The 22,055-nt window shown below is 44.9% G+C and overlaps 1 protein-coding gene across 2 annotated transcripts in view; it reads left to right on the plus strand.

Annotated features, from left to right (window-relative positions):
* FBXW8 (F-box and WD repeat domain containing 8) overlaps nt 1-22,055 on the plus strand; it is a 50,562-nt gene that overhangs the window by 13,701 nt on the left and 14,806 nt on the right. For both annotated transcript variants that reach the window (XM_085076160.1, XM_085076161.1), the window contains exons 5-7: nt 9,903-10,060; nt 17,671-17,867; nt 18,699-18,908. In XM_085076160.1, the coding sequence (XP_084932286.1) occupies nt 9,903-10,060; nt 17,671-17,867; nt 18,699-18,908 (565 nt within the window). The remainder of the gene's footprint in view (nt 1-9,902; nt 10,061-17,670; nt 17,868-18,698; nt 18,909-22,055) is intronic.

The raw sequence follows: 22,055 nt of genomic DNA on the forward strand, positions 1-22,055 counted from the left end.
AAGGAAGCAAAGATAAACTACACAGAGCAATGCCCCTATTCCATGCTCTCTCCACTTCCCTCCACGCTGCTGCCCAAGCTGAAGCCAGGAGATGGCAGAATATCAAGGATTGATGAAGTGCAACCTGAGCTGGAGTGGAAGGTGGCAGTGAGCAGCTCCCCTTTGTGCGAGCGCCGCGCTCTTGCTGCCTGACATCGGATAATTCAATCTGGCCTGCACGCAGAGCTTCTTGTGTTTGTCATTAAAATTTCATCCCAGTGGTTACGAGGCTTGTTTTCTGGGTCAGCCCCTGAATCCCTTTTCATTTGAGCCAGTGGTGCTTGTGGTTACCTCACTCCCAATCAATGTTGTATTCAGCAGCCTTTCTACAGTTACACGTCTCGAAGGATCTTCTCCGAAGGGATGATGCTCTCCCCCCCATGCTCAATTCAAATGGAGTTTCAGCCCTAAGTCAGAGCTTACTTAAAGCAATTATGTAGCTGCTTGCTTGGCTTTCAGAAATTCCTACTGGTGATGAGGCTCGCTGTGCCTAATGCTGTCATTTGTTTGGGGTCTGTACAGAATGCCTGGATTGCTTCACTTTCTCATACTAAAATCTGAATTTATCTGGTTTTTTATTTAAGCAAATGCATGTTCAGACAGTGAAATTGCTACTTTTTTGCTATTTTTTTCTAATTCTTGGCAGCATAGTCAGAGGTTGGGTCCTCCTGGGCAGAATGATCTCAGAACATACATCTGGTCCTTGTTTGACCTTGTCATTCCAGAGGATCCCGTGGTGTGACATGCCCATGGCATGTTGTGAGCCTGTTGCTGCCTGGCTGGCTCTGAAATACTCACCTGTGGCTGTTCTTGAGCACTGTGCTGGCTTTCCTTGTGCTGGGGGTGCCCATCTCACCTCGAGGCTCACCCCTGAAACCACACCAAGTGGGCTCTGAGTGGGGTGTGTTAATTTTTTAATGTTTGTAGAAAGGGCACTGTGGCTTTACTGCTCTGAAAATAAACAGAAGAGTGCCAGGCCATCCTTACAAAGACGCAGAAATATAAAGTATCAGCTTTTCCTTTTTTTGTCTTCAGTTTTCCTTGATTGAAGGAAGAATGGTGGCCTGTTAGTGAAGAGCTTGGCCACAAACTGATTTAGAAGATGCTGTGAGGAGTCCCTGCCCCTCTTGCAGACTGGGAAATCAGCCCTAGGTTCGCCTGAGATTTTGATTTCAGATGTTTTCTTCCTTCCCTACTGAGTACTGCTAGCTTTCCTAGAGATTTGAGGAGGTAGGACTGGTGAGATTCCTCTGCTGAGTGCCTCGATAAACCAACAGATTCAGATTTGCTCCCTTTTCAGGGTGGAGCACACCTGGCACAGGTGGTGTTTCCCCAAGTGATGCTTGGTAAAGGCAATGAGAAGCTAAGGAAGAACTTTCTAAATACCCTGGGTGGTTTTTTAGGGGAATCTGGACGTTTATTTCTCATGCTGACATGCTAAATGCTGAAATGATTTTATACATTTTTCTTCACTCTGATGAGTCTTGTGGGAGCACTCACAAACAATTTGGGCCTTTCATTTAAGTCATTTTGAGCAGCATGCACACACAAATAGCTGCTCCTTTATGGTGAGTTCCTTTGTTCTCTTCCATCACCTCCCACTCCACTTTCCTCTTGCTCAAAGGTGACCTGCAAATGACTTTTTAGAAGCTGGGCTTGCCACTCTCTTTAGTTTCATAATGATGTGTGAAACTAGCCCAAAAGGCTTGAAAACACTTCCCTGCACTTTTTAGAACTTCGTGTCAACTCTCATCTAATTTGGATTTTTTGCTATAGGGCTTGTGGGTTATTCTCAAGGTATTTATTATTAGCTCTTGCATCTTAATTCAGTGTGCAGACCCGAGGAAACCAAAATATTAATTAGTCGTGAAAATGAATCAAAGTTAACAAACTGAAGACTTCCAACAGCCTGAATAAACCCCTGCCTTGTTTAATTGCTTAAATTTCGCTTGTATGATGAAACTTTCCTGTGTTTCTCCTTCCCCTCCCAGTGACCGGGAGCCAAGATATCAAACAAAGCAGAAGGTGAACATAATTGCTTTTTTCTTCAACCTTTCCCCAAACCTTTTGTGCTCTCTTCACTCATTCTCACCATTGTCAAGGAGCAGTGTCAGGCCTCCCCTTTTCCACGTGAGTCACCTTTAGGAATGACATCAGGAGTTCAGAGGGGTCGGGTGACACACCGTGGGACTTAGGTAAGGCTGTGTTAAGTGACAACCACGATGGCTTTTCTGTCAGCTCCTGAAAAAGAGCCTTTCAGGTGAAACCAAGAGTGGAAGCCTGATCCTGACTCTTCGTGGATGCTGCTTTTCCAGCCTGCCTGGCCACGGAGTTCTTGGTTTCCCTGCAGGTTTTGCTGCTGCAGGGATATGCTCAGTGATGCCTTCAGTGTTCTCAGTCACAGGCAATCATTTTGAGTTTGGAAAACTGGTTTCATGCTAAGGCCAGACAAATCCATCCCTCTTTCTAGGAAACCTCTTGAAGATTTCATTTTCACTCCTCTGGGCTGTCTCCATCAGTGGCTGGAATTCAGGTGATGCCTCTCCTCTCTGCTGCTTGTCTGTGTTCCTTCCAGCGAGCAAACAGATCAATTTACAGCATCCTCAAATGGTGTTTTCTCACCTCTGTCTGCAACTGGAGCCACTGTTCTAGCTGTTGTCTGTCCTTTGTGACATAATAGGGCTGATGGAGCAGAGCCTTCCCAAATTGCATCATAATTCCTCCTGAATGCTTATGAAAATGATAATTTTTTTTCTCCTGTACCCACAGTAATTTGTTTCCTTGGTAGAGCAGCTGCTTTAATTAATGGGCCTGGGCTGATGCAAGCCACTGGAACCTTGATCTAAGTGATGCGAGATTTTTGGCCTTAAAAATCAAATTACTAGAAACAGTTTGGCTTTCTCTAATTTCTGCTTTTATAAATGTTCATTGAAATGTTTTCTGACAGAATAACCCTTTGGCTTGCTTCTGTTCCCTTGGTGTGACATTTGCATGCACTTAATATAGAAGGTGAGGCAGAAGCAGTGAGGATGGTGAAATGTTAATTTTGTTACAGACAACAGTGCTAAGCTGCAGAACGACACACTCCAGCAGCTTAACCCACTTTCTTGAGGGATAATTTCCTAAACAAGGCTCTAAAAATGAAGGTAGAAGTTCTCTGCAGCTCCATTTCTGTGAGAGGTCCACAGATGGGCGTGGGTTGCTGAATTGGAAAGTCAGGTTCCCAGCAGAAGAGGCAGGGAACTGGTCATGAGGCTGCTCAGAATGGATTTCCTACATGTTACATCTAAAAGTGCTTCCAGATCCATTTTGGGACACATTAGTCACATTTTTCAGGGCTGCACTCGTTTATCAAGCATCCCAAAAGAACATTTGGATGAAATCAGAGGGATTAATTTTCTACTCTGCATTCTTCTACCAGCGTTAGGATTGTTTAAAGCTCTGGTTTTGGTTTACCCCCATCTGGTTCTCCTTGTGTTTTATGGTGTAGCTCTCTGCTATGTAATAGAAAATTTTCTCTTCCCCGTTCCATTTGTGTTTTATTTTTGGCCATTGTGTTCTATTTATATTCCTTTCTGCCATGTGAAGTAGTTTTTTTTCTGCTACTATTAGTTTTTCCTGAATCCTTTCCTTAAGAAATGCCTCAGCCAAGCTACCTGTTGGTTATAGCTGGTAAAGTCAATGTATCCAAATACCTGGAAATGAGAAGACAGGGAGAATTGGGAACTTTTACCTCTTTGAGGCACCTCACACTGTGGTAGATGTTTGTAAGCAGTCCAGCATTTATCCCTCACTTCAGAGGAGTGTAAAAAAGGTGCTACAATCAATTTAATTCCAGTATTTTTAATTGTGATTGAGGTTCCTCCCAGCTTGCCCTGGTTCTGATGAAGAGGTGTTTTGAAATTAGACACTGAGTTACCACTGTCTTCCTTGAGACTTGGAGAGAAAATGAAGCTCAGGAGCAGTTTGAACCAACTTGAAGGTGTTTGGGCTTGGCTTTGCATGTTTAATTGGGCCTTATTCTTGAGCCTGCTGAGGGGGGCACTGGCTGATACCTTAATTAAACACATGAAGGACTGGGGAGTGCTTTTGGTGGAATAGGGATGAAAGCTCTGAGGTGCTTGTTGGAGCAAGACAATGCAAAATACTCATTATTTTACTTGCTTATCAACAGGCATCCATTGAAACAGAGACTGTTACTGGAGCAAAATTCCTACTGACTTCAATAAAATGCATTGACATTGTAAGGACTTCATAATAAGATCTTTTGAGTATTAACAGATGGTCACTGACTGCCTGAAACAAAGTTGTTGGGTTTTTTTTTTCGGTTTGTTGATCACCGCAGGTATCTGGAAACCGAACAGACTTTGCCTTCTGGAAATCAAACCTGACTGTGAAACAAAGGGGGTTCTTTCTCCTTCCTTTTCCTTGCTGCAGACTCTTTAGAGGAAAATATAGAAAATGGAAGCTGGTTTCTGATGTGTTTGATCAGAAGTCTTTGGTGCCCAGCCCGGCTTGGTGCAGCGAGCCTTGCCCTGGAGGGGTGTGCTTGAGGCAGCACCAAAAGTGAGTGGCACCAGCATCCTCTCTGAACAGAAACCCAGCAAGGGTCTCGTTGACCCTCTGGTTTGAAGTGAAATTCTGCAGTGCCAGCAGTACCCCAGCCATGAAGGAAAGCAGTTTGTCTTTGCTGCTGCCATGGACTGAACGAGCAGAGTCTCGACTGTTTGGAAAATGTTCCTGTTAACAGTTTTTCTTTTGTGTATTTGTCAGTTTATATATTAGTTGCAGTTGTACTTTGCACAAACACTAATTAGACAGCCATCAACACTCAGGGCCAAAGGCTTACTAACAATGCAACTGTGATAGCAGTGTCTTAATTGGTTGAGTATAATTGTCATTAGGCAACCATAAAGACATCTGGGGCTCTGGAGAGAGATCAGCCTCCCCCTCCTCCTCTTCCCCAAATTTGTTCTGGCTATTGCTATCCAGCACAGTGGAGCTTTTTCAGATGAGATTCTGTGTTTTGACCAGTTTCCTGATGTTTTTCTCCTTATGAAATCGTCTGCCTCTTCAGCACCACTTCATTAGAGCCATGCCCAGCCTCCAGCTCTGCTTCCTCCCACATGTGCTCTGCACTCCACCACCTGCTTCCCAGACATTCAGCGTGGGGCAGCAGCAGCTTTTAACCCCCAGCTCCTTCTGCTTCCACTCATGGGAGAGGACATGAGCAGAACATTCATCTCATTAGGGCATTACTGCCAGTAAAAAGTAGTCAAAATGCTTTTGATTACTGAGTAGGTATTTTTATTGGATATGAATTTAATTTTTTCCAGTTTTTCTATGCCATATGCATTCCACCTATTGTTGTTTAATTTCAGCAAGGTTTTTACGCATCTCTATAAAGCTTAAGCTGAATTTCCAGGCTAATTTTTACAGCTGTATCTATATCTGGCCAGAGTTACAGAAGTGGCTCATTGAGAAGTATATTTAGAAAAATACAGCTTGTCTTTTCTCCTGCTGCTGCTTCTCAAGTGTCTATATTGAAATGTTCTGAAGAACAAGGGCAGAGTGGAATGTGAGTCCATCAAAGCAGAGTCATTTGGGTGGAGAGGCTCTGTTGAACATCAGAGAAGGAAAACTGTGAGTGGGGAGAGCTGGGAGCCAGGTGTGGTGTGGATGGGAGGAATCAGGGAAGGGCTGTCAGGAGAGAGGGAAATTGGTCTTGAAAGCAACAGTCTTCTTGTTCCAGAGAGCAAGACTTTGGGCAGCCTTTCTAAATGAAATAAAACAGGTATCTTCTGTGGGTTATTTGAGGTTTTGGGGTTGGTTTGTTGGGTTTTCTCAGTGCAAGTGTCTTGTGTTAGGTGTTGGAGTATTTACCTGCCGCTGCAAAAATCATCTCATTGCACCCATCAGGGGAAAGAAGCAGCAGCTGAAGGCTCTTGGTGTTAAAACAAATAGAATATATTCAACAGGAAGGGAGTTTTGAGTTGGTTTGGGTGTTTTTTTCACTGCAGCAGAAAGTTAAGTGGGCATTTCATTGCCATTGTGGTAGAAAAATCAGGAACTGAGTGGGTTTGGAGTACTGTGCATGTTCTTGGGCAGGATTTGTATCTGGGATTATTCCATTGAGTAATCCAAATGAAATTTTCAGGGCAAAATGTAAGAGTTGTGGTGGCAAATGAATAGAAATACTGAAATTATCTAGAAATAGTGCAGAGTGTCCTTCAGTGTGTGTTCTTCTCTCCAGCCATCTCTATTGATAGGGCAGATTTGCCAATTATCTGCAATAAAGCAGCCTTTTTATTTTTTTACAGCCAGGCAATGCTTTAATAGTTTAAAAGCCTTTTGTTGTGGTTACAAATTGAAAGTGTGCTGCTCTTTACAACAGCATTAAAAGCGGGGAGTTGAACCATTAAATTTTTTTTTTTTGCCTTCTGAATTGGATTCATCTGTGTTTGAAATTCTTCCAGTTTGTTGCTGGTGTGCAGCCCCAGTGCACACTGGAAGTGGGCAGTGCAGGAGCTGGTTTATATCTCCCATTTCTCCAGGCTGGTTCCCTGCCCAGACCTGGAGCTCCACTTGTGTTCCCACCATGGTCTTGTGGAACATCTCTCCCAGTCCTTCCGCTTTGGGACTGCGCTGGGAAGGGTGGGAATGCTGGTGCTGGTGGGAAATGGGGGAGGAGGGATACAGGAACCCTTAGGAACCTTCCTGAGGAACTTCTCCTGTTCCTGGAGGGCAGAACTCTGCAGTTGCAGCCCCAGGCTGGGACTCCTGGGATTTCTGGAGAGTCATGGGGGAGGTTTGGTGGGCTCTTGCAGGGTTCTGCTGGCACATGGAGTCTCTCTGTTCCCTGTCCCGGCAGGACTGGAGTGAGCAGCACAGCCAGGATGCTCTCAGGGATTGTTGGGTAGTGCCAGAGCCCCCTGGGCACAAGTGGCCAAGCTCTGGTGCCCTGCAGCTCCTGGAAGGGCTGGCACAGCACAGTGGCTCCATGGCACTGCAGTGGGAGCTCTCCAGTGTTTGCTGAGCTCTCAGGGGAAGGAAGAATGAGGAGGAGGAGGCAGCAGGGTGGTCTGATGCAGACCCTGCCAAACAGGTCCCAGCACAAGCCTGTCAGAATTTGGGTCAAATTGATTTCAAACCAATGCTCAGAAGCATTTGGTGGTGCTGTTCCAGGTTGAGCTTGGCTTAGAGGTGGTTCAGGTGGTTCTTTGTGGACAAAAACCAGTTCAAACTGCATTTTGACTTGATTGAATGCTGATACAAAATTAATGTAAGTATTTTCTGTGGTACTGTGATGTTGAATCTCTAATTCCAGGATTGCAGTCCTTGCATTGTTATTTTTGGTGGATCCCTTGTATTCCATGCTGTGTAGGGAAACCAGATGCAGTGTGCTCTGAGAATTACCCAGCCCTGCTCTCTCCTCTTCTGCCATTTTCTTCATCTTTATCTTTCTTTTCACTTCTCCAGCCTGGACTATGTGAGAGCTACACTAGGAGGAGATGCTGTTCTTCCTTGTTTATTTAGGGATGAAAAGGAATATTCTGTCACTGAGTTCTGTCCATTCTACCAGTGTTTTATGTCTCCCCTGAAACTCACTTCTCAGTGACAAGAGAGTTTTGGCTTCCTTTGGGAGGAATCTGCTGCTCTTGGCAGTCAGGAGAAGCTTGAAAACACGACCCCAACCAACCCTAACATAAGGAAACAAAAATCAGCTCCAAATTAAAATGCTTCCAAAACCTTGTGTGTGCCTCTTGTTGAAGGGGACTGCAGCAGATCTGCGCAATCACCTGTCCTGTTGGGGTTTATCTCCAGGTTTTGAGGCAAAAGGAGCCCTTTCCAGTCTTGCAAACTGAAGATATTTGTAGTGATCTGATCTGCGCTCCGCGTCCGATCCAGCGTGAAACATTTTGCTTTGGGGAAGCTTCTTTCTTGGTCTATTCTTCTTAAATTGTGCTGCTGTAAATTGGAAATGAAAGCAGGATTCAGAGGGGATTTTGGGCCTTGTTTGGAGAGGAGGGAGAGGGAGAAGTGTCCCACCCTGTTCTCTCATTTGAGAGGGAGAAGTGTCCCACCCTGTTCTCTCATTCCCTGTGTGTTCCCCTGGAAAGCACAGCAGAGCAGGCAGGTGACAAGGACACAGCTCCCACTCCTGATCAGTGCAGGGAATTAATGTGCATCTCTCTCTGCCTGACAGATTTCACCACCCCCTTGGGCACTTGAATTGCTTCTATAAATTGGAGCCTTTTCACCCAGAGATGTTGGGAGTGATCTGCTCCCAGTACCTGGAGCCCTGGGCATGGCACTGCCCAGAGAGCTGGGAAACCTGAGTGCAAATCCCCCATCTTCCAAACCTTTGTTGCCTTCATCTCCTGTGCCATTAAGTGTTTTGTTTTCCTCATGAGCACAGCACAGCCAGATTCCCCACCACCAGACCTTTGAGGCTTATAAGAATCACTCTTTTGTAATATTTTTCCCCTAAAAGTCAGAATGGAACAACAAAGGTAAACAGCAGGAAGCACCTTTGATTTTCCAAAAGAATCCAAGAGTCAGCAATGGCAGAGGAAGACATCTGAGCCTTTGACAGTATTAATTATTCCAGTTTTGTCAAAACTGGCCTTAAATAATTATTGACCTGTGGTCTTTGACCTGTTGTAGAAGAAGCTTCTTCTCTGTTTTCCCTGCAGTGGTTTTTCCTTTAATAGTCTCTTGTCTGCACATAGATGGCCCAGAGCAGTTTATCTATTTGCTGTCTAACAACCTTCATTCATTCAATATTATCTGAAAAATTTAGTTCTTCTTTATTTCCTCATTGACAAACTGATGCTAAGTTACAGGTTTTGTGATATTTTAGTGAGCCTGCTGCAAAGACAGAACTGCTGGCTTAATTCTAAAGACAGCACTTAGTTGGATTAATTAAATAGTCTTCAGAGATGTAAGCAAATTGATCTGTTGATGACACATCAAGAAATTTCGTCCTATAAAAAGACATTTCTTTCTATAAAGAGCAGTAGGTTGGGTGGGTGCTTGTATGGACACAGATAAATGCCCTGATTCAACCACAAACCTTTAAAGACTGAGAAGAACCAGTTTGAAGTTTTGCCATGATGTAATTTAGCCTTGTTGCTGATTACCTTTTTTTCTCTTGAGCCTAGCTCTCTTTATAAAGTGCATATTGATAGTGGTAGCTCAGCTGTGTGGGGCTTGTAGCTCCCATTCCAGTTTACCTGCCTGCCTTGGTTGACTTGTTGCCTCATTCAGTAAAAGGAACTAAAATGGGCAAAGTTGATGAGTTTGAGGATGGGGAAGAGCAGTCTGGGAGCTGTTTTAACCTGTTCTTGTTTCCTCCCCTCTGCTGGAGCCACCTCTTTTCAGCTGTTGTGGGGTTGATGCCTGAAACAGGGTTACCTGAAACAGAGGCTAGACAAAGTTAGGAGAATAAAAAGCAGATAAATTTATTGAAGTCCTTCAGGTGCATTCAGGGCAGACAAAGCCTGCTTGAGAGGCTACACTCAACATGGACACTGAGTCACAAGTTCATCACATTTTGTAAGTTCTGTCTATTACCATATTGACCCCAATTCTCCAATTACACCTTCAGGTGATGATGTCAACCACCCCAAGCTTGCTCCCCCAGTTCACTGTTGTTTACATATTTTGGGGCTCTGAGGCAGCAAAGTGCCCTTGGATTTTCCAACGGAGAGGAATTGCTTTGTCTGAAATGCTGGGAATAGAGGTTTTTAGCACTTTATATGGAGCTATATAAAGTGCTATACCCCAAAATTAGAGATACATGAAAAACAGAGCCTAAAAATCCTTAAGGCATGAGGCTGAGCAGTGCCCTTGTGTTGCAGGTACACCTCAGGAGAGGTGAGGCTGTGGGACACTCGCACCTGGGACTACACAGCGCCCGTGCTGGAGGCAGTGCAGGGCCCTGGAGCTGCTGGAGCCTCGCCACACGTCTCCTTTGTGAGGATAAACAGCTCCCTGGCCGTGGCAGCCTACGAGGACGGTGAGCAACCACAACTCTCCTCCCTATTAAAACAACAACAGGGGAAAAAAGGGAAAAAAAAAGAAAAAAAAAAAGGCTTGACAAAAATGAAGCAGCTGTGCTCAGCTTTTTGTGTGCCTGTAATCCTGTGTATCCACACACACACACACACACTTGCTTTTATGTGAGAAAGTTGGCCAATAACCCTAAATGCATTAGGAGGCATTGGAACATAGCACCCGTTAAAACTGAGCTTTAATTCCTACTGGAGCTGCTGCACAAAGCTTGAGTGCCAGGCTGTAGTCCAGCCAAGCTATCTTAGGCAAATAACTTGTTTTGCTATAAAAATATTAAATATTCTTCCACCAGCCCTTCTCCTCTGGCCAAAACTCCCTTGGGGTGCTGTGGAGCTTTGTTATGGGGATGGTGGTGAACTTGGATGTCTGATTAATCCCCGTCCCTCTCGCTCTTGGCGTGGTATGTGCATGCACTGAAGTGTTGGTTTGCAGTGCTGGGTTATTATTATATCCTTGGATTTAAAGAAATGAAAGCTTTGACCTAATATTTAGTGAAACCCTCATAAAATCCTGGTTGTGTGCATTGTTTTAAATATCCTTGGAGGTTTTCTATAATGGACAACGATAGCCAAAGACCAGCGTCTTCTGGATGTGGGAACAGCAATTAAAAAAGTCAGGTTTGGACAGTGCTGGCCAACAGGGATCCTAAACTGAGGGGCTCAGGCAGAACCCAGCCCCAATAATTTTTCTTTAAAATGTATCATTTGATACTTAAAATGTATAAATGAAGAATATTTACAAATTTAGAGAGCTTTGTACCCAATACTCTCTTTGATCCTGGCATTTCTACAGGTGAAAACAGAACAGAAGGTGGGTAATCCAAACAAAATCCCTAATCCATGTGTTTTGTTTTAAAAGTAAATCAAATGTTTTATATATTTTAAGAATCTCAACATCCTTAGCTGTTTTACTAGCTTGGATCATGCCAGAATGGTTTTCTGTGGGTAAAAATTATTAATAGGAAGCATTTTCTGACAACAGCAAATCTGGTGTTATTAATATTATTTACTCGAGTCACAGGAAATTATAACACAGGTTTAAGTGCTGCCTTTTTTTTCCAGTGTGCCAAACAATGACTAGCAGAGGGTCTTTTGTTTGTTTTCTGGTTTCCCACTGACTAATCTAATAATTTGTCTGGGTTTTTTGCCTGTCATATCCCTTGCTGTCAGTGCTGAGACTGAACTAGTTTGCATAAAGCTCGGCGTCTTTTATTCTTTTGGGTAGAAATTTTAATAGGCTCTGTGATATGGCAGTTACTCTGATTTGAGAAGCCTTGGTCAGAATAGATTAGTTTCTATGGGAATAGGCAAATAAAAAGATCCATTTTAGCAATGTTTACTAACTGCAAGCTGAAAGCACATATTTACAGTTTGGTGGAGAGAGTTATTTTAAATTTCGGGGAGGGAGCGGACGGCTTTGAAGATAATGCGTTTGATTGTTCTTTGTTGTACTTTTCCAGCTCCCTTTCCTCTTTGTTTGTAAGTTTGACTAACCCAGAGAAACCATCTGCTCGTGTTGGAGGTGGTGCTGTCAGGCAGGGTCTAGACTTCCCTGGCGAATCGCGAGCTCGTGCCGATAACATCGGCTTCTCCCGGGCCAGCAGGGCTCCCGCAGAGCTGGCCTTGGCACCCCATCCCGGGGAAGGGCTGATCCCAGGGAAGGGCTGACACTGTTCCTGGAGATCCCTTCCCAAGGCACAGGAAGCAGAGCAAAGAGGGAGCTTTGTCTTACAGCTGAAGTGCGTTGTAACTCCACGGTGGCACTGAAGGAAGATGGCATTGTGGCTCCTGGTGAACGTTCCCGACAGCGCCAGCCTGGGAGAAACGAGCTGCACGGAGAGGGGAATGAGAGGGAAATGGATGGGGAGCAAATGAAGTTCCCTGTGCCCGTGCCAGCGCTCAGTGGGGGCACTGGATGTACACCTGGGGCAACGGGACTTGGCAACTGGAGCCACAGTTGTGATTTTTGAATTCCAACCCACTGGCCTCATATTTCTTCTGCCTTGTTTCCTATTGTCAGCACTGGCAGTGCTCCAGTTTGATTTTACCACTAATTGTGTTGCACGTTACCGAACTGAAATGAATCAAATCAAAATGCTTTTCCTGGAGCATTAGATAAAGCAGGCGAGGGTTCTGGGTAATGAGCAGATGCTGCTAATGCAGGGACAGGAGAGGCCTTGCCAGGACTCCATCTGCTCCATGCTTGCCTGCCTTTGGCTGGCAGCCACAGCTTTTGGGAAACAGCAGTCTCCTTTAGCCATCCCTCTCCCCCCTGCGCTCTGGAGTTTCACGGTTCGACTTGAAAACAATGTCAGCAGCAACAGGAGAACAGAACTTTGTTCTGCTGTCCTTTGAATGCCATGGCCACCCTGGTGTGGGCACAGCGGGGCACGTGGCCCTGCTGCCCTGCTGTATCACCCTGAGCCTGCTGTGAGGAGCTGGTGGCACTTCACAAGTTGCAGAGTCACTCCGTGGAGCAAAGGAAGGTGGTTGCTGCAGGGATCAGAAGGGCTCCTGCTTGCTGGCAGGCTCCAGGAGGGGAATTTTGGCAGCACTGCTTTTTGGGACTGCAGTTCTGTGGTCTTGTCCATTTTGATGCCCATAAAGCTGCCTGGGGGTGTTGTCCCTCCTGTACCCTCTTTGCAGAGTGATGGGTTTGGTGCCTTCCCCTGAGTGCCAGGGTGTGCTCCAAGCAAGCAGGAGCATTCCAGGCTGGCTGGAGTGAAGGAAAAGGTGTTAGAAGAGAACTGCAGGAGCAGGGGGTGAGATATTTATTCCCATTGGTGGCTGTGGTGCAAACCTCTTGGTTTGGGTGAGTGGAGTGTGATTTCCCATCCCAGTCATCCCATTCCCCAAGCTGGGAATGAAGTCAGGTCTGTCTTGTCTGTGCCTTTTCTGAGGGACAGTCCAGGGATGGTATCATGTGGTGGAAGTAAAATCTGGGAACATTTGGTGGGAACTGGTATGGTTATGATAATGGTATTGGGAAGGCAAGGCTCGTATCACTGAGGTCTAATCTCTCACTGCTTTGAACCCTCAGTACCTGCTGGAAGTGAAAATTAAATGTAAAATGTTGGTTCATGAACCTCAAGCGTCTACTGAGGTTGAATTGGCTCCTCTGACTAGAAGTGTCTTTGGGAAAAATTCAGAATTCACAGTAAAGTTTTGATACTCCAGGCTGGTGCTCATTTCCACCCATGTTTTTCTTATACTGCTTGTACTTCATAGACACATGATATAGCTGAGAATTATAAGGAAATAAACTAAATGTTCCCACTTTGGAGTTAAAAAATCAAACCTGTAAGGAGCCACAGAATCACAGAATACCGTGAGTCAGAAGGCACCCACAAGGATCATCAAGTCCAACTGTTTTCATAAGGTAAAAAAGAATTTTATTTTGTTTAAATCAAGGTGGCAAGACCACAACTCTGAAACAGGACAAACACCATGGAGATTGTGGTGAATTCAGCACCTTCTGGCCTTCCCACACTGTTGTGTTTAAAAGCTGAATGAGCATGAAAACCATGAGCACATTTGGATTCCCTGCTCCAGAACAGACAAAATTCTGGTTTTTTTGGGTTTTTTTTTTTTTTTCCCAGATAATGCGCATGTAAATTGCTTTATATCTTTTCCAAAGCTGGCAGCAACCACCAGCTGGTCTCAACATGGAAGATCTGATGCAGTGGGACTTTAGGATCTGATCTTCCACACCCACATCCAGCCCTCCATCCCAACCTCCTGGAGCAGGCAGCTCAGGTGGGCAATGCCCTGTGCTGTGCCCAGCTCAGGAGGGGCTCTGACAGGCTCTGTGGCACTGCCAGGCACAGCCAGGATAATATTTACAAATGAGATTTAACACTGTTTGCCTCTGTGGTTGTGCTGCCTTTCCCTGTCGGAGGATTAGGGGATTTTGCAGCAAAAGAGATACTTGTTTGTCGTTAATTTTGAGGCAAATATGTTGCTTGTAATACCAGAGAGAGACCCATGTGAAAATAGATGTAAAATCTGCTTTTGTAGGATGTCTTTTGTGCTTCCAGCACTGCTGGTGGAGAGAGAAGAACCTCCAGCCACCCACCTTGGGCACAGCAAGAGCTGGGTAAGGCTGATGCTCCCGAAATCTGGAGCTCAGGCAGGATCTCCAAGCTTATGCTCAATGTTTTCTCCAAATCTGGAGTGAACTGCCATTAATAGACCTCTCATCAGGCCACAATTCAACCATATTTTGGGTTGGAAGTTGAATTCTTTGTCACATTTTGGGGGAAAGTGACAACCAAGGCTGGTGCAGTGATTGTCATGTCAGGTGTCAGCATTACACCAGCAGCAGCCTCTTGCACTTGTTTCCTTTAGCCAAGATTACTTTCCAGCTTGTTCATGTTTCTGAATAATTTTGGGAAATTATTATTAGAGTTCAGTTGGAATCATCACAGTCGTGGTGTGGATTTTACCCTGCTGTGCTTGTAATGTTGATTTAATGACTTTCCAACAATTTGAAGATTTCAGTATTAAAAAGGTAAAAAAAGATAACGTATGGCTGCAACCTTAACTTCACCTTAGCAGGGGAATTGCTTTGGAAATGAGGCACTGGGCAGTGCTGGAGGCAGGAAGACAGACTATGGAGAGCAGTGATCTCATCTGCACTGGTAAATCTTAGCCTGATTTTTTTTTTATGTTGCCACACTAATAACCTGAACTGGAAGGATGGAGGTTTTTTGCTCTTACCCAAACGTGATTGACTGTTGCAAAGACTTGCACACCCATAAATACCTTCTGCTGTTTCTGCAGTGAAATGCAGAATATTCTGTGCAGCACCTTTAGTCCCCATAGCAGCTTTCCCTATTTATAAATCCAGTGGAGTGTTTGCTTTTTCTGTTTTCCTGAGTCCCTTCCAACCTGGGATATTCCTTGAACTCTCCGTGTTACTCTTTATTTTGTGCTCCTTCATTACATGTGAATTTGTGACCTTACAAGCCACATTTTTATAACAGGAATGTATTGCCTGTGTTGTGGATCAGATGTTGCACACACTCTGTTTGCCTGGTTAAAATCCTTTTATCTGGGACAGATTTTGCTGTTGAACATCTGGTTAAGAAAAAAACCAACAAACTACCTGTCTTGAAGCAATTTTATTATTGCATGAGCCATTTTCACTGTTGGCTCTTTTTGTCATGTTTTAGATGCAGTAATAACAACAACAGTAATAGTAACAACAACAATTATAATATAATATAATATAATATAATATAATATAATATAATAATTGTTATTATATAACAATTGTTGCCCAAAATTAGAGCAGAACTGTGAGTTCTGGGTTTCCCAGTGTGCTCTTGTGGTCAGAATATTTTTTTAATTTGCAGAACTTTCATCCATTTAGACACTGTTAAGCCCAATGAAATGCTCATCACAGAGATGTATAAACAAAAGGCTTCACAGAAAGCAGATCAGCCTCCCCTTTTCCTCTTCACGAGACTGGTCTTTAATTGGGATAAATGTGGAACAAAAATGGAAAATCTTCCTGCTTGGAGAAGCCTGGCAGCAAAATCTGTAGTTGGAGAAGTCTGACACAAAAGTCCAGTTCTAACACCCATGATCTGATATCACTGATGGGTTTTTTTGCCTGGTTCAGTCATTTTCCCTGGAGATGAGACTTCCCCATCCCTTTGTTTTGGGGAGCCTCAGCTCAGCCTGGGGTGGGGTGGAGGGGATGGAGCCCATGGTGCCCATTTGGATTTGTTAACTGGTTTTAAGCTAAGTGTGTGCAACCAGTCTGCTTTGCAAACCGAGTTCAGCAGTTATTTACCTTTCAAGCAATTAACATAATTACCATTATGCTAAGAAGTAATTTTGGGAAGTTCTGCTCGGAGCCCTTACAGCTCCGTCGGGACAGTTTTAGTCGGGACTTATCTTTTTGATGGAAGCCTAATTGCAGTTTTGGCTTTGTGTAAACAAACAGAGGCGGCTAATTGTTTAGGCAAATAGCAGATTAATTTAAATATTCATCCCTAATAAAACAAAAATGGTCCCCATTATGGTGCTCATTCCCATGGTGAGGAATATAAATATTCAGTGGGAGTGCCATTAGACAGGGATCTTAAGGATTATCTGCATTATTTCACATCAGTAGCACTTTCCAGATACCAAATAATCTTTACAAAAGCTAACATAAATCAATTTAAACTCATTTAGCTACCATTTCACTATGTGCAGTTTCATTACCACACTCTTGCTTCACCTCCTCTGGGACTGGGGAGGAGTGTTTGCAAACTGGCAGTGGTGCCCATCCACAGCTGTCTGTCAGGGCTTTTATGTCTCCTTCGAAGGAAGAGCTGCCATGAATCATTCCATCATTAACGTGCTCCACTGCAAAGGGAGCTTCTCCAGCCCTGCCTGTCACCTTGCAAGATTGCTTCTCCTTAATTCAGTGCAAAGGTGGCCCAGAAGGCTCCAATTCCCTTCTGTTCCCTCCTGATTACCTCAGGTTGCTCTTACTCAGATTATGATGGTTTTAAATGGAGAATTGGGGAGCCAGGCTGGCAAAAATGCAATTAAAATATGTTGGGGTTTAAGTTTACACTCCTTTATTCTTTAGGATCTGTATTCTTTAGCTTTTCTCTGTGGTCACCAGGGACAGTGTCCAGGGAGTGGCTGGAGCTGGTCAGGGAGGTTTAGGATGGAGATCAGGAAAGGTTGTTCCCCCAGAGGGTGCTGGGCACTGCCCAGGCTGCCCAGGCAATGGGCACAGCCTGAGGCTGCCAGAGCTCCAGGAGGGTTTGGACAGCACTGCCAGGGATGCACAGGGTGGGATTGTTGGGGTGTCTGTGCAGGGCCAGGAGCTGGACTGGATGATCCCCTGTGGGTCCCTTCCAGCTCAGGATATTCTGTGTTTCTGTGAATTGTGCAGCAAAGTGACTTAAAATTGGATTGTGAGCTCTTCCTTGCCGCTGTTGGGGTAATTGAAGGTCTCTGTAATAGTGGAACAAAATTTCAGGTACATAGAAATGTATGAATACATAGAAATGTGAGAAAAGTCAAAGAGTCTTCCTCAGGGTAGATACGAATGTTATTGGAAAGTCAAAAATGAGGAATTAGGTACAGAGAACAGAGCCTGGAATCACAGAATCACAGATGGGTTTGGGTTGGAAGGTCCTTAAAGCTCATCCCATTCCACCCCTGCCATGGCAGGGACAACTTCCACTATCCCAGGCTGCTCCAAGCCCTGTCCAGCCTGGCCTTGGACACTTCCAGGGATCCAGGGGCAGCCACAGCTTCTCTGGCACCCTGTGCCAGGGCCTCACACCCTGCCAGGGAAGGATTTCTCCCCAATATCCCATCTGTAAATCCCCTCCTTCAGCTTCAGGCCAGAGCACATGAAGACTCCTCAGAACCTCTCCCATGGTTCAGAGCAACCACAGCATCCTGAAGTTCAGCTTTCCCACCCTCATCTCTTCCCTGTATATTCCCTTTTTCCCACCAGACTGATGTGCAGCTGTTCAAATGCTCTTTGCAAGTCGTGTCAAACGCTGAGCTAACCGAGTGCCCATTTTCCTGTGTCCAGGAACTGTCAGTGTGTGGAGCCTGCTGTTTGGGAAGGAGCCAATCCATCACTTCCAGCACAACCAGAGGATCCAGGCTTTAGCTCTGGCCCCGGGTGGCACCACGGTGGCCACGGCGTCAGGCTTTGAGGTCAAGCTGGAGAGCCCTGATGACAAAGGATTCTGGCAAACCCCAGCAACATTTGAAATCCAGAAATTGGTGAGTCTCCAGGCTTCTCTGCTCCTGATCTGCTGATTATTTTTGGTAGGGTTAAGATGGATCTTACAAAAGTCTTACAGCCTGAACTAGCATTCCCAGCCCGAGGCTGTGACTTTGGAGCAGGTTAAGGCATGAGCCTTAACCTTGCTCTTCATCCCTGAAGAGCAAGAGGTGAAATGCTGGCTTAAACAACAAGTGAAAATGAACACAAGTCCATATGGTGCAGGAGGTTGGCTGGGTTTAATTTTTTTTTTCGATTTTTTTCTTTTTGTCAACAGTAAACTAAGTTGGCTCATTTTGTAAATCAGTTTTCTCGCGTAGAATTGGAGCTAAAACTCCAGGTCTCATTCCAGATCCACACTGTCTGATTATTCTGAGGCAGGATATTGCAGGCAGCCTGATAGTGTCACTTGTGAAGCTGTAACTACTCATGCAGTTTCTTTAGGTTGCACCTTCTGTCACTGAAGTTTTGAGACTTGTAATTAAAACTCATTCTCTGAAGTTTTATTTTGTCTCAGAGTATCAACATTTGTTTGAAAGGGGATGGAAGTGTGTAGGAATAATTGAGTCTTGCAGCCTCTCTCCTGTGGGAGGAAGTTGTGCAGTTAAAGGGTGTGAAACAATTTAAACCACTCCTGATTAACCTCCCCTCCAAAGCTAAGTCATTCTTACAGTTCAGAAATAAGCTTGATCCTTGTTCTTTGTGCAGAATTAATCCATAATTGGGGTGATTCAGGACACACACGAATAGTTTGCTCAGTTCAGCATGTGGCAGCAGTGATGTCAAAGATTTTTTGACTGTATTAAAAATAAAAAGTCTGCTCTTTTTAGGTCAACTTCCTTAATCTGGTTCCAGATGTCCCAGGCAGTCCAGTGGCAGTGGCAGCTGCAGAGGACATTGTGTATCTCCTGAAAGAAGAAGATCCTGGCAAAGTTCTCCACTCGGTCTATGGCCAGCCTGTCACCTGCCTCGATGTGTCTGCAAAGGAAGCAGCCTTTGGTGTCAAAACCTTTGGCTGGTTGTTGAATGAGCCCAACCAGGTATTGGGATTATTTTCTGATAAGATTTCTTTTGCCTTTGTAATTAAGAAAAAAAGAATTCATGCTGCTGAGGAATTCCTCCCTGCTTTTGACAGTAGAGGGGAGAGATTTTAAGGCAATAATCTGATTCTTCTTGGTGTTCTTCTGTGGGCTGAAATGAGGGATTATTGTTCAGCCAGCTGAGTTCACTTTGCAGCCTCTGCTCCTCAGCAAGGCCCAGCTAAGTTTATGCTGCACCAAGGGAACTCATCTCAAAAAACCCACCTAAAAACCCCAATAAACAGGCCAAAAACCCAAACCATCCCTCAGCCTTTCTGGTGAGGACATCCTGAGTAGTGCCAAGCAAATAAGCACCCTTAGGAGGAGGATGCTTTTTGTGTTGAGTATTTGACCAAGCTGTGGAGAGATCTGTTTCCAGATGTCTCCAGAGGAGTTCCTGTCCCTTTCCTGCATCTGTCCTGCCTTTTCCACTCCCTTGTTTCATTCCATTTTTGTGTTACACTTCAGGCTGTCAGCAGTGAGGGAAGGAGGGGGCTTCAGGCAGGTGCAGAAGGAAACAGGAGGGCAGCACCCAGATGAAAGGAGCTGTGATCTGTAGTGTGAAAATGCAGGATTTTCCTTAGCGAGTGACTAGAATGGGAAAGCTTTATTTAGGACTTCCTCTGTATTGGGAATAAACATGTCCAGCTGCATCTCATTCCCCTTAAAATTCCCACTCACCATAAATACCTCGAGGGCTGAGATGCTACGAGCTGTGCTGTCTTTATTAATTCCTTTGCTCTCCTAATCCAGCTCTTTTCCCTGCAGAGGTGGGAGGTCAGGAGGTAAAATTGCCTCGTTTGGGTTCATTACCCCAGTGATCCCTTCTGTGCCTCATAAAGGAACAGAGGAACCTCCCCAGGCCCCGAGTGCCGCTCAGCAAAGCTGGACATTGCTCCTGATTTAGTCCTGATCTCCCTGCCTCTGGCTGGCAGATTGGATTAAGCCTGGTGCATCCTAATCAGGGAGATGGGCCCAGACTGCCGGGGGGTGTGACAAGGACACTGCCTTGGCACTGCTGCTCTGGCTGACATCACGCCGGAAATTAATTACTAATGGCTATTATGATAATTAGCGGCCTCGCACAGACGTGGAGGGACTTTGCAGGGGCTGATTATGGTGACAATCTGTCTTTGGGAGAGCTTTCCATGCTGGAAATGCAGTCCTGGAGGATTCCAGCCCCCTTGGCTGCTGTCTGTGTTTCTCCTCAGTTTGGGGTTTTCTTTGTTTTCCTTCAGGTTGTTATTTTTCTCCTCGCAATCCCTGCCTAGTAACCTGCTTCCTGATGGAAACATTTAGGGAAACCATCATTTTCTCCCCCCCTCCCTCTTTTTTTATTAATAATTTTCTAATTTTAGCCACATTTGACAGCAGAGCCGAGATCTGAGGCATAAATTTGTGGGAACTTTTATGTCGGAGAGGAGGAAAACATCAAATCCGTGGCCTAGACTTGGCTCCTGTCAGATGAGAGACACTCGTGCAGGAGGGAGGGGAGAGCAGAAATTCTTCATTCCTGAGAAGTTCAGCTTTCACTTTAGTAGCACCAGACAGCCCAAATATGATGCTTTTTCTTGAAAGTTCTGGTTTAGTGCTCCTGGAACTCCTGTTTTAAGTTAAGCTATGAAAGATTTTGTTGTTTCAGCTCTGTTAACTCAACACTAAATCTATTATTTCCCTTATAAGCCAAATTCTGGGATCTGTGTTCCCATCTAGGCTTGTCTAGGGCTAATTAAATAGCCCAGATAATGACCCAGGGGGGAAACCCTTATTCCCAGGGCATCCAGGGGACATTCCTTGAGGGATGATGTCAGGCCAGTGACACATCCCCTGTGTCAGGCAGTTTGGAGCCCTGTGATCACAGAGCTGCTGCTGCAGCACCACCAAGGCTGGGCATTCACCTGTTGGAATTTTGGGTTTGAACACCATGGGTGAGATTAAATCCACAGACTGCCTTTCGTCCTCTTTGTGTCAGGATCTAAACCTCCTAAGGAGGGAGCAGCATTAATGTTAGGCTTGACTTCTGATTTCTGATGCAATCTGGATCTGGCTGAAGTTTTTCTCAGAGCTGATGCCTTTAGAACCTTCCCTGAATCTGCTGTCAGGTAAGTCTGGTCTCCTGCTGCAGTTCCAGTGAGCTTTGTGGATTATTTCTGTCAAATTTAGAGGTGTTTATTCTCCTGAGATACAGAAAAAAAAACCTCAAATGCAGCTTTATCCTGTATTTTGATTTCTGTTCAAAATTTTTAACATATTCAGCAGTTCTTGGGGATTTAGGATAATGAGCACAGGAGGATTTTGGGGTTTTTGCACCAAAGAAGCTTCATACAGCATGCAAGAGAATTTTTCTTCTATTATATACAGATATCATCATCAGGCACAGTTCAGCTGTGGTTTTAGTTGCTTTGCTAACCTGATTCCAGAGGTGGTGGATGGGGTAGAGAGGAGGGAAGGGATGATTTTCAAGCTTCCAGCTCCCAGACAGAAGGCTGGATGTGTTGAACTCAGCTCTCCTGGGTGCTGCTTGTTAATGCTGTCGCTTTTGCAGCTCTTTGGAGCTGCTGATTGGCTGGTAGTTGATGAAAGGTGCTCAGCCTCACCTGGCTCCTCTCAGCAGCCACTGAAACACTGCCTGGGTTTGCTCCTGGATCTCATGTTTCCATGGAATTCTTCAGCTGCTTGGAAATCTGAGTGCATCCAGTGGAATTAATCACTGTTGGGAACTGGTAGTGAGTGAAAAACAAATTTTAAATCATGGAATGGTTTGGGGTGAGACCTTAAAGCTCACCCAGTGTCACCCCAGCCGTGGGCAGGGACATCTTCCATTAACCCAGGTTGCTCCAAGCCCTGTCCAGCCTGGCCTTGGACACTTCCTGGGGCAGCCACAGCTTCTCTGGGCAACAGTAAATAATCCTTTAAATTGATAGTCATACTTTTTAGCTTTTCTTGGATGATGTATTTAGGTCATAGCTGTTTTAGATAAGCTTTTACATCTTTTTGCTCCTTATTTTAACTGAAATCCTCCCAGCTCAGAAGATGCATTGTCTTTTCTGATGCCAAATGTCTCCAGTTCTCATGGAGTTCCAAAGACCTCCATTTTTTAAAATCTTA

The sequence above is a fragment of the Lichenostomus cassidix genome, chromosome 15 (genome assembly GCF_008360975.1).
Source record: "Lichenostomus cassidix isolate B80296 chromosome 15, HeHo_3.0, whole genome shotgun sequence".
NCBI classification, from domain to species: domain Eukaryota; kingdom Metazoa; phylum Chordata; class Aves; order Passeriformes; family Meliphagidae; genus Lichenostomus; species Lichenostomus cassidix.